General features: G+C 42.0%; 1 protein-coding gene across 1 annotated transcript; it reads left to right on the forward strand.

The window, feature by feature from the left end:
* The first annotated feature begins 9492 nt into the window (after positions 1-9492).
* Positions 9493-12731, forward strand: LOC121994652 (mRNA-capping enzyme-like). The gene is made up of 6 exons (XM_042548611.1): positions 9493-9615; positions 10195-10314; positions 10793-10842; positions 11656-11818; positions 11908-12030; positions 12579-12731. The coding sequence occupies exons 1-6, from the start codon at positions 9493-9495 to the stop codon at positions 12729-12731; spliced, it is 732 nt and encodes a 243-aa protein (XP_042404545.1).
* Positions 12732-12938: the final 207 nt, after the last annotated feature.

Here is a 12938-nt window from a genome sequence, read left to right on the forward strand (position 1 = left end):
ACTTCCTTGTTCATAATTTCTTAACTACTCGGTCTATTATCTGAATAGGCCGACTGTCATAGCTGAGGTCTTCGCGGATCTGTACCGACTGGGGCTCAATCACCTGGGTGGCATCTGGGGTATGCTTCTTCAGCATAGAGACATGAAATACGTTGTGGACATCTGACATCTCCTGGGGTAGCTCTAGCTCATATGCTACCTTGCCCACTCTTCTGCTGATAAGGTATGGTCCCACATATCTGGGACTTAGCTTGCCCTTCTTCCCAAAACGCATTACTCCCTTCATGGGAGCTACTCTGAGGAACACTGAATCCCCAACTGAAAACTCTAAGGGTCTGCACCGTGTATCAGCATAGCTCTTCTGGCAGCTCTGAGCTGTCTCTATCCTCTGCTACTAGATCTGTCTGAAGCTCTAGTTCTTTCTGTTCACCACTCTCATACCAGCAGATTGGAGATCTACACCTCCGCCCGTAGAGAGCCTCGTAAGGTGCCATACCGATAGTGGCCTGATAGCTGTTGTTGTATGCAAACTCTGCTAAGCTCAGATATTTGCACCAACTTCCCTTGAAGTCTAGGGCACATGCTCGGAGCATATCTTCGAGTACCTGATTTACCCGCTCCGTCTGTCCATCTGTCTGAGGATGGAAAGCTGTGCTAAACTTTAACTTCGTGCCCAAAGCTGACTGTACACACTCCCAGAAGTGTGATGTGAACCTACTGTCTCTGTCTGAAATAATGGTTCGTGGGACTCCATGTAATCTAACGATCTCCTTGAGATACAACTGAGCTAGCTGTTCCATGGAGTAGGATATCCTGATAGCTAAGAAGTGGGCTGATTTAGTCAATCTGTCGACTATTACCCAGATGGTATCAAAACCATTCGTGGTTCTGGGTAATCCCACTATGAAATCCATGGAAATGTCTTCCCACTTCCATTCTGGAATCTGAATAGGCTGCAGAACTCCTCCTGGTCTCTAATGTTCTGCCTTGACCCTCTGACAGGTCAGACAGGTGCTGACATATCTAGCGATGTCCCTCTTCATCCCAGGCCACCAAAAACGTTTCTTCAAGTCCTGGTACATTTTGGTGGAGCCTGGATGCATCGCATAGGGAGTCTTGTGAGCCTCATCTGAAATCTTCCTTCTGAGTTCCTCCTGATCTGAAACACATAATCTGTCGCCAAAATACAACACCCCGCTAGCTGACACTCTAAACTCTCCACTTTCTGATTCTGCTATACCTTGCTTGATTCTCTGAATTTCAGGATCCTGCTCCTGAGCTGTCTGGATGTCACCAAGCAAGGTAGACTCTAATGTCATGGTAGAGAGCCGTCCAACTATGAGTTCGAGACCGAAATATGAGATCTCCTTCTGTAGGGGCGGTGACATGGCTGCTAGAGATAATAGGGTAGCGCTGGACTTTCTGCTGAGGGCGTCTGCTACCCTATTTGCTTTTCCTGGGTGGTAGAGGATGTCTATGTCTTAATCTTTGACCAGTTCTAGCCATCTGCGCTGTCGCATATTCAGATCCTTCTGAGTGAAGAAGTACTTCAGACTCTGATGATCTGTATACACCCTGCACTGAGCTCCATACAAGTAATGTCTCCAAATCTTGAGAGCGAACACCACTGCTGCAAGCTCAAGGTCATGGGTAGGATAATTCCTCTCATAATCCTTGAGTTGTCTAGAGGCATAGGCGATCACCTTGCCATCTTGCATCAGCACTGCTCCTAGTCCCAACTTCGAGGCATCACTATATATGTCAAAGCTATCTGCGTTCTCTGGCAGAGTCAGAATAGGTGCACTGGTCAATCTCCTTTTCAGCTCGTTGAAACTGTTCTCGCAGTCCTCTATCCACTGAAATTTTCTGTTCTTTCTGGTAAAAGCTGTCAGTGGGGAGGCTATCCTGGAGAAGTCCTCTACGAATTTTCTGTAGTAACCTGCTAATCCCAGAAAGCTTCTGATCTCGCTGGCGTTCTTGGGTCTTTTCCAATTGCTCACAGCTTCTATCTTACTAGGGGTCTACCATGATACCATCCTTTGAGATGATGTGACCCAGGAAAGACACCTGATCTAACCAAAATTCACATTTTGTGAACTTGGCGTATAGCTGGTTTTGCTGAAGGGTCTGCAATACTGTTTCCAGGTGTTCTGCGTGTTCTTCCTGAGTTCTGGAATAGATAAGAATGTCATCGATGAACACGATAATGAACTTATCTAAATATTCCTTGAATACCCTGTTCATGAGGTCCATGAAAGTAGCTGGAGCATTCGTCACGCCGAAAGGCATGACTACGAACTCGTAATGTCCGTATCTAGTCCTGAATGCTGTCTTGGGTATATCCCCTTCTTTAACTTTCACCTGATGATAACCTGATCTAAGGTCTATCTTCGAGAACACTGCTTCTCCCTTTAGCTGATCGAACAGGTCATCTATTCTGGGAAGAGGATACCTGTTCTTGATTGTGACCTGGTTCAGTGCCCGGTAATCTATACACAGGCGCATGCTTCCGTCCTTCTTCTTCACGAACAATACAGGTGCTCCCCATGGTGAGTGACTAGGGTGTATGAAGCCTTTGTCAAGTAGCTCCCGTAATTGCTCATGAAGTTCCTTCAGTTCGGCTGGAGCCATGCGGTAGGGTGCTTTGGAAATAGGGTTGGTACCGGGAATGAGCTCTATCTCAAATTCAATCTCCCTGTCTAGTGCTAATCCTGGTAACTCTTCAGGGAAGACTGCTGGGTAGTCACTTACGACTCGGACCTCTGCTAGCTGTTGGTCCTTGACTACGTGTGCTAAAAATCCCGTACACCCTGAATCCATTAATCTCTGTGCCTTCATAGCTGAGAGAAACCTCTTGGCCTTTCTTTTGGGTTCTCCGACGAACTCGAACTGTGCTTCTGCTTCAGGTTGGAATATGACTTTTTGTTTACGGCACTCGATGGAAGCACCGTATCTGATCAAGAAGTCCATCCCAAAAATGACATCGTAGTTAGTCATATTTAGCACAATCAGATCACAGAAGAGTTCTCTGTCTGCTATAATGACTGGCACTACTCTGAGCCAGTGTGTGGATGCCATAATTTCTCCTGAGGGCAGTGTCGTCAGAAACTGACTACTGAGTACCTCTGGAGGTATTGCTAACTTCTCGGCAAATGCCATGGATGTATATGAATGGGTTGCCCCAGTATCGAATAAGACAGTTGCTATTTGCTGAAAAATATTAATCTGACCTGTAACAACTGTCGAGGCATTTGCTACGTCCTCTCTGGTGAGTGAATAGATCCTCGCATTGGTCATAGCTGGAGGGGCTTCTAATCTGCCCTGGCTGATGTGTGGACCATCTAAAGCGGCCTGCATATGATGTAACTGAGCTGGCTGGCCTCCGTACTGAATCGGCTGTGGCTGAGGAAGACTGGTCTTGTTTGGGCACTGCTTAGCCATGTGCCCTTCTTGTCCACATTCAAAGCATCCTCGTGTGCCCTTACGACAAACTCCAGGATGGAATTTCCCACAAGTAGCACACTTTGGATAACTGGGCTGCTTGCTGGTTGGTCCTCCTTTTGGGTAACTCCCTGGTTTGCGTTTGTTGCTGGAGTTCCCTTTCCAGTTAGAGTCATGAGAGCTGTGGCCCTGCTGCTTCTGGGTACCTGAGCCTCCTTGACCCTTAGGTTCTGAGAGGATTTGCGTCTGCTGCTTGATACTATTCTGGTAGTGCTCAGTGGTCAAGGCGCTGCTGACTAGTTCTTCGGTGGTTTGCGGCCTGTGGATGCCGCCAGCCATGTTCATTGCTATTTCCGGCCTCAGCATCTTGAGCATCAACCGAACTCGTTCTTTTTCTATGCCGACTAGTTCTGGGCATAGACGAGCCAACCTGTTGAATTTCTTCACGGCTTCCTCCACTGAAAGGTTGCCCTGACGAAACTCTGTGAACTCGTCGTAGTGGCGGTTCGTGACCCGCATGTGAAAGAATTCCTCAAAGAACTCCTTCTCAAAGTCAGCCCACAACATTTGGTTCACTGGGCGCTTCACTCTGATTCTCTCCCACCACATGCGTGCATCCCCTGTTAGGCAGAAGGAGGCACACTTCACTTTCTCGTGTTCTGGCCAGTCCAGAAGCTCCATCGTACTCTCCAGTGTTTTGAACCAGGCTTGTGCATCCCATGGTTCACTAGTGCCTGAGAAGTTCTCGGGCTTGACTCTCTACCACTGGATCAGATAGGCTTCTCTCCTTGCCTCTGTTGCTGCTGGGGCTACTGGTGCTGTAGGCTGGACTGGTGGAACCTCTAGGACTACTGGTGTTGCTAAGTTTGGTTCCGGGGTGACTGTGTTTAAGGTGGCTATTTCCTGTTGCTGTTCAGCTAGCTGCTGCTGTAACTGAGCCACTAACGCTGTAAGGTCTGGGGGAGGCACTGAACTGCCTGCCTCATGCTGGGGCTCAGTAGCTGGTGTCCTTCTAGCTGGGCGTCCTCGTGCCATTTCTAAAGACATGGAGGACAGGACATGCATAACTAATACAATTATAATTGTATAACTATTGCTATCATGTTATATACTATCACATACTAACATGCATCAATTATTTATAACCATGAGCTATAACAAGAAAGCAAGAAACATAAATAAAGCAGAGGTATTCTTACTTGGAAGCTGCAGGTTCAATGCTGATGTGTGTGTAGGAAGTATGGAACACTGCTCTGATACCACTCTGTAACGACCCGCCTTCGACTAACTAAGCTGTAAGGCCGATCGCTACAGTTATGCTGAGCTAACTGTGTGGAAAACTGATCTAATTTAAATTTTAGTTGCTAACTGATAACTATTCTTGGTTCTACATGTACTGAAGGATGTAATCTAAGGGATACAAGGTGTATCCTATATCCCCTATGGACTAGAAGCTGATCTGCTAAGTTTCTTGGTCGAAACTGAACTTCCCAATCGATCCAGACTGAACTGGGTCGATTGCTCTCTGTTGGATCGATCCATGGATCGATCCAGACTGCTACTGTGCCCGGGTGATAATCTGGATCGATCGGCTGATCGATCCAGGCTCACTGATTGATCCAATGATCGATCCAGCGTGCTTCTGTGCACGGGACTTTATTTGGATCGATCGGCTGATCGATCCAACCTAGTCAATCGATCCAATGATCGATCAAAAACCTTTCTGTTCGCGAGGAATAGCTTGGATCGATCGACCGATCGATCCAGAGGCCTTCTGTTCGTGACAGCATGTGACTGGATCGATCGGCTGATCGATCCAGAAGCCTTCTGTTCGCGGAATCAGCCCTCAATCGACCCATGGGTCGATCGGGGACCCCAGATCGATCCATGGATCGATCGGAGTTTCTGATTTCGCACTAGAACTCTGATTTCAGCACTCTAGCGTGCCAAAACCTCACACAACAATTCTAAAATCAATTGGAATATATTCTAGCAACTGTTAACCAGCATTCTAACATAATTACTAACAAACTAAATAAATCTCCCATGGTTTAAACATTCTAAGGTCTAAAAATGCATGAAAGAAGAAATACTAATAATTCAACTATTTAAGCTTGCTAAAACCCCTGAGAATCTTTTATTCCAGTTCCTGCCACACACACCATCACTGCATTGACCTTCAGCTTCCTCTTCTAATCCATTTTCCCTTTACCTTTATCTGTAGTATAAGGAAAAAGTATCTGTAAGCTTTAAGCTTAGTAAGAAACCATCTACCTCACAAAACATGCAACGATGCAATCATGTTTTTAAAGAATGCTATTTGAAAACATGTACTGGCATGACATACTATGGTTGCAAGCATAAACTGAAATAACTGAACATGTAAGCTGAAACATGGCATAGCAAGCTAATCACATAGAACAATAATAGAGAACTAAGCTAACTGAAGCTAACCTGAAGCTGAAATCAAACTCAACTAACATAACTGATTTTATGAGTTTTGAAAACTAATAGCATAGTAGATCAAAATAATAATCATGTGCTGTTGGGCCAGGCAACTGTACTTACTGTGCGCGCATCCCTAACTAAACCCGGGTTTGCAAGTCCCGAATTTAGTAGGGTTTACTAGGTTATCTGAACCTAGGGACGACTGTGGGAGTCCAACCCAATGGATATCTAATCTGGTACAGTGCCAACTGAAAAGTAAAGTACTGAATATAGCTAAACTATTCTAAATTGCTGTTTCTAGGTTATCTGAACCTAGAGCTAGGTTGTCTGAATTCAGAGGCGACTGTGGGAGCCCACCCATTGGATCGTAGTCCCATATAAGCTAGAATAAACTGATTTACTGATTTAAATGCTTCTAATGCATTCAACTGAGCTGTTAAAATGCCTAATTTGCATATTTACTTAACTAGCTATTTTATCGAACACTTAGTGTGTCCCAACTCTCCTCTCTATTAGGGAGACCACTTCTAGGCACCCGACAACGTCTAGAAACCCCCACTGAAGAGGGATTACGTGTCCGGCCCATCCAGAAGTGCTCACTAAATCCCTAAACCTGCGAGGAGGATCAATTTCACGCTAAGCGTCGATAAAAATCTGCGTATAGCTAAACTAATACGTAGAAAACCCAAACGGAGCTACTTATACTGCAGGTGAGGGGTTTCTTACCTCGTATGCTAGTTTCCTTACAATTCTATTTGCTAGAATTCTGGTGGAGACGACCCCTTCGACAATCTTCTCGCGTCTATGCGTTCCTCTCGCGAAGAAGAGCGTCCTCGTGCCGGAGTTGTCGCCGGAAGATGACCTTGGGGCCCTAGGGAGGGAACCCTAGGGTTAGCGCCGAGAGGAAGAAGGGAAAGAGAAGGGGGCGGTGTGAGGGCTAGGGTGAGGAGAAGAAAGTTACGAATAAAAATCTAATAACTCCTCTTCTAATTCCCTATTTATATTAAGTGGGTATTTTGGCCCAACTTAAACTTAAATATAAATGTTCCCCTTTTCTTTCAGCACGGCCCTGCTGGGTTCAACTGGTTACTAGCATTATCCCTAAGCCATAGGTCTTGGGTTCAATTCCCGCTTAAGATATTTTGCTTTTCTAATTATTTTTGCTACTTCCGCTACTCTAAAAATTCCGAAAAAATATCTAAAAATTCCAGAATAGTTGTAGAATATTTCTAAAATAGTTTGAGAATTTTCGGGCGTTACAGAGTCTCCCCTATACCGGTGACGATAAACTGAGATACAAACATAGTATACATCAGCCACAGGCGGCTGGAACATTTATCAAACACCCACGCAGTTAAATAAGTATCAAACACACAAATATCTACTTACTAAACTGAACTCATCCTACATGCAACCTAGAACAAAAATAAACTTGAATGACATGAAGTGTAAAGTACAGTCTCAAATGTTTACAATAACTAAAATACGGAAGCTAAAAAAAAGAATAAGGAAAGAAGACTAAAGGAACTCCTTTCTAGTCCCAAGACTTCCATAGTCCTGGCATCACACATCATCCGCACCTCCTCGTCGTCTTCCTTTATTTGCAGTAAGAGGAAATGCAATCTATAAGCAAAATGCTTAGTAAGCGCTATCTAACTCACAAAACTCGATATGCATGTGAATATACTGAAATCTAAAAGCTGAATGCTCAAAAAGAAAACTACTCATGCTCATCTACTAGTAAAAGAAACAAACATACTGAAATGCTAAATATGTAAAGCTACTCATGTTCTTCTAATAGCAAAGAACAGTAAACTAATCTAAATAACATGCTAGCATAAAAGAAAACTCAACTTGCTGATTTTAAAACAAAGTGAAACTTACACTACAAGAAAAACCCTCATAGACATCGGTGGAACAACAACAGTTTTAAGCAAAAACCGATGTCTTTGAATATTTTACACCGGTTTTTCCAAAAACCGGTGTCTATGAGCACAGATTTTCGCTCATAGACATCAGTTTTTTAGCCGATGTCTATGAGCGCCTTTTTTTTTTGTTAATAGACACCGGTTTTAACAGCGGTTTTTAAAATCCGGTGTTAATGAACCAAAAAAAATAATTTAATTTTTCCACCAGCCAAAATTTACAACACTTCACAAAGTTCCCTCCAAACCTAAACTAATATCGCGCCGCTTCTCTCAGTCTAAACCTAAACCAAAACCTCCACCATCAGCCTCATCTCCCTCTTGATCTCTTCCCCTTCTTGGATCTTGGATCGATGAGGAAGATCAAAACCACCTGCTTCTTCTCCACGCTCGCCGGCACGATCTGGCCGGGCCAGTCCGGCAGCTCCGGCCTCACCGGCACCCACGGGGGCTCCGTTGAAGGCTCTTGCTTGCTCAACGACAGCGGCAAGCTCGTGTTGAGGCAAAAGGAAGCAGAGAACAGGGATGCGTCTCCTCCATTTCCTTGTTGCTGCTGAAGCTCGAGAATCGATTCCTCCAACCTCTGAGCAAACTCCTCCACATTATCCTCCTCCGCCCGACCATCATGGTCCTGGCGCCAAAGGCGCGGCGGCGTAAAAAGCCATGTCCAAGCGGCTGCCTTCCTTTGCCTCCCCCAACCTCCATCGACCGAGTCCGCAGTAGCCTGGCCGATTCGCCAGCCCCAAGGAACGTGCAGCCCACGATGCCCTTCCGCTTGCCGGACCCAACGGTGGAGATAACGACAGCGAAGACGGCGGCCTACGACGGCGTCGTGGAGGCGCACCACGTCCCAGCGACCTGAACACCCATCTCCTCTCGACGTCTCCTCCGCCTCTGTGCTTTCAATGAAGTCAAACCTTACCTTTTAGTGACTGAAAACGTAGGCCTCCTCTCACCCTACCCGCCCATGGAAAGTGTTCATCAAGAACAATACTAAAACCAGACACTATCGCACGGTCTGGCACCAAGGAGATCTGGTGAACAATTTGGGCACTATCGCACGGTCTGGCACCAAGGAAAAATCTGTAGCGAGGCAAGAGCAGCAGCCCCGTGCTCTTCCTTCACCGAAAGGAGTGAGCTTTGGTCGTGGATGCCTTCCTATCTCTGTCCTCAACCCTACTTGTGAAAAAGATTGGCTGATCTCGCGCCTGGTGAGTTGTATTGGTAGTTCCTGGATAATTAATGGGTAACTGCTGGGTCAGAGGGAAGACATCCATCTACAGAGTGTCATCCAGTTCGAAGTCAGGTGGGTCTCCTCTTTTTTAACTCCAGTGATTTGGTTGTCTCTGAGAGTTGATTTTTTGTTTCTTATACTTATTTTTTTAGTAGCTAAAGCTGTGATATTTTGCTAAAGAGCAAAGTAGATACGTGCTAAGTTTGATAAAGAAACTTCCTATTTGTTCTCTGGGGATTTGCAAGTAAGGAATAGACACATGGTTTTCCTTGTATTCTTTAAAGTTGCTTGTGAATTTTTGACCTGAAACCATTATAGACTTTGTATCTTTTGGGGGAAACAGATTTAACAATGTTTTCTTTTGATAATCGTGTTTATCCCTTAGTACAAATAGTCAGGTTTTAGCTTGTGCTGTACTGACATGTTAGATACACCAAAGGAAGCATGGGTTGTAAAAGCTTGTTTTGTCCATCAACAGAATGCCCAAGACTCCAGACACATGTTGTGAGACAAGAGGAGAAGGAAGGTAGCAAACTGCCTTCAAACCTTGAGGAAGTTGAGGATCATGTTTTGCTACTTGCTTTGTCCACTGCTACTTATTTTCTTTTCTTCCAGTACTTATTACTCTTTATTATGCCTTCCTACCAAGAAATATTGGGGCCAGAACTATCATTGTTGAGACTATTCAAAAGGATAGTTTATGCAGCACAATGATTTTCTTTTTCCTATGTTAGATATTTCTAGATCAGAATTTGTTAGTGTATAGCATATTGGTCATGTGAATTAATTGATGCATTCTCTATATTGTGGAAATCAAATGCGCGATCAGAAAATATGCCTTTCTGTTTTTTTTTCTCAAAAGGTCTCATTCTTCTTGAAGATTTATTTCACATTTTATATGGTTTTAGTATTTGTTATCTACTCTAGAATGTTAATTGTTACATGGATAATTAGACCTTTGATGAGGTATTGACATCATATCGTGTCAGCTATAAAATGTATGTATATATGTCATGGATATCCTTTACACAAGACTCTATTTTTATTATTCTTTATGTGGGTTTAGCAGTCAGTAGAGGCACTGTACTATCAATAATCTTTTCAATTTTGGTGAATGTTGAAGTTTGCACTTGCTTTCTTTTTCAGGAGAATGTGGATATTAAAATTTTAACAAATGATGATGTTCTAGGTGATGCAATACCTTATGATCAGCAAGATGCAATACGCCACCTCTGTTACCAATTCCTTGATTTAATGCCGCCTACGGTATGGATATTTCACCTTGTAATAGTTGTTATTTCTTTCAATTATATTATCCACATTAAATGGTCATTAAATAATACTGCATCTGTAATAGGAAGTTGCTGCAATTACACTGGAATTTTAGATCATAAGCTCTACTTTTTTTCCCTTCTTCTAGCACCTCTTGATTTATGATTCAATTTTTTCTCAGTTTGCCACTTTTCTTTTATGGTCTTTCTTTATGAATTTTATTTTTCAAACCTTTATGAATCTGTTATACATAATCAGTCAGGGAGCCTCTGTTATTTATTGATTCACAAATACTTGTTATTTTGGTAACTAATATAGTTATACTTTAGATCCAGCCCTACTAAAATTTTCAATTAACAGTCACATTTTCACTATGCGATTTGGTCTTATTTGCTGTGGTTTTATTTGATCGTATTATCTCATTTATATTTTATTTCTTATTAGTTCTCTGTTTCTTATTATTGGTTATTAGGGAAGAACAAACCCACAATTTCCTGGTTCACATCCAGTTTCTCTTAACAGGTGTGTCTTTATCCTTGTCAATATATATATATATATATATATATGTGTGTGTGTGTATATATATATACATACCTTATTTATTTAACATCTTTAGCCTGACGTGAAAGACAGCTAGTAGTTCATTGTGTTTCAATGTTCAAATCTGCAAAATTATGAATGTATATTTAGATTTTTGGAACAAACAATCTATTGGTTTACATATATTGTGTTTCCATCTAATATTCTTTCAATGAGTTTGTGTGGTTTTGCCTTTTGTTATTGAGGGTATCCAACATGCTTATTCATTGTTTGCTGCGTGGTCTTTAGATTGTGTGTTGGAATAAGCCAGACATGTCTCCCTATATGAATCACAGGGCAGTATATCTTATAATGATATGGCATGGCTTGTCTTTTGAGTACCTAGGAAATCTTCATGCTAAGTGATATTGTTGAATACAAGTTTATTTGGTCATAATTTATTTTTCTCTTTTAGTTATCTCCACTTCTCATTAAGTAGATTTACTTCATGAATCAGACATTTTGTGAGTTGTCCTCTAGGGGCGCAATGGCATGAACAGTCTGCAAGAATCACAATAGGGGTGTGTGCTTTTCCATATTCATTTTTTGCCTACATTATTTTAGAAATTATAAGTTATTTGTACAGCATACAAACACACATCTGATCACTTTTCTTTTTATTTAAAATTTATTGCCAGAAGTATAATTAGTAAGGATGCACATTTTCTTTGTTGGAGCTCCTAGTTATTCAAATTTATTTATGTTAGAAAAGACATTATTAACACTCATTTTTAATCAATATTATGTTATGTGCAGAGATAATCTGCAACTACTAAGACAAAGATACTACTATGCTACATGGAAGGCTGATGGAACCCGCTACATGATGTTCATTAACAGTACGGGGTGCTACCTAATTGATCGAAACTTCTGTTTTCGTAGGGTTCAAATGCGGTTTCCCCTAAAGAATGCTGCTGAGGTACACCTTTTCTGGCTTTATAAGTGTCTGAAGTTTTATAACTCATATAATCTGTATTTATGCCTAATCTCTCTATTTTTAATGAAAAGAGTTTCCATAATGATACGCTGATTGATGGGGAAATGATTATCGATCAAATTCCAGATGTAGGACAGAAGAGAAGATATTTAGCATATGATTTGGTTGCATTAAACGGTTTCTCCGTTATGAAGGTATTTCCACTTTCCATATTCTGCTCATCATTCTTTCTGAAAGCTGCTTAATTGACTGTCTTATCTGAAATGGAATAGCACACTACTTTTTGCGTCATTTCCCAAAGACAGTCATTTGTGCATACATAGCTATCAGAGAATAGATGGAAGACGGATGAGAAAGGAAATTTAATTCATGTGATAAGCAGCTTAAATTCCCATGTAACCATGTTTTGGCTGGTTTTCATTTTAGAATGAGCAACCAAAAGCTTTTATCATTCCTTCCCTTTGAAACATTGATGTAAAAGATGTATTTTAAAACATCTCCAGATGTCTGTAACTTTATGTATTACTATATTTTGCTTTGACCTTACTGTTCTAGCCTATGACCTATTTAGTTATCATCTAGTCTCGTGCCATACAGTTTTCATTTTTATCCTTCTCTACCAGCTCAAATCCTATTCTTTTCTAGTGATTACAATTTCAATACATGTCTGTGTCATGAATTTCCACTGTATATGCCAAGTGTGTCAAGAGTTATCTCATGTTGCTTTTTCTGGGTGGTGTAGTTGCCGTTTTCTGAAAGGTGGAAACTACTTGAAGAAGAAGTAATTCGACCAAGGAATTATGAGAGAAAGCAATTAGAATCTGACAGCAAGGGACATCCCATTTATAGATATGATATGGAGCCATTTTCAGTTTGTAGATGTCAAGATACATGAGTTAATTAGTATGGCATGTTATAGATATTAATTAGTATGACATGAGTTAATTAGTAGGGCATTTTCAGTAATAAGTTGGGAATTTTAGGCAGGATCATGTTTTGGGTGTTGGAGGATTTGGTAGAGTTTACAAAGGTTTGATCAGTGAAGATCTCAGGGATGGGCTACAACCCCTTCAAGTAGCAGTGAAAGTCCATGATGGTGATA

The sequence above is a fragment of the Zingiber officinale genome, chromosome 6A (assembly GCF_018446385.1).
Source record: "Zingiber officinale cultivar Zhangliang chromosome 6A, Zo_v1.1, whole genome shotgun sequence".
Classification (NCBI taxonomy): domain Eukaryota; kingdom Viridiplantae; phylum Streptophyta; class Magnoliopsida; order Zingiberales; family Zingiberaceae; genus Zingiber; species Zingiber officinale.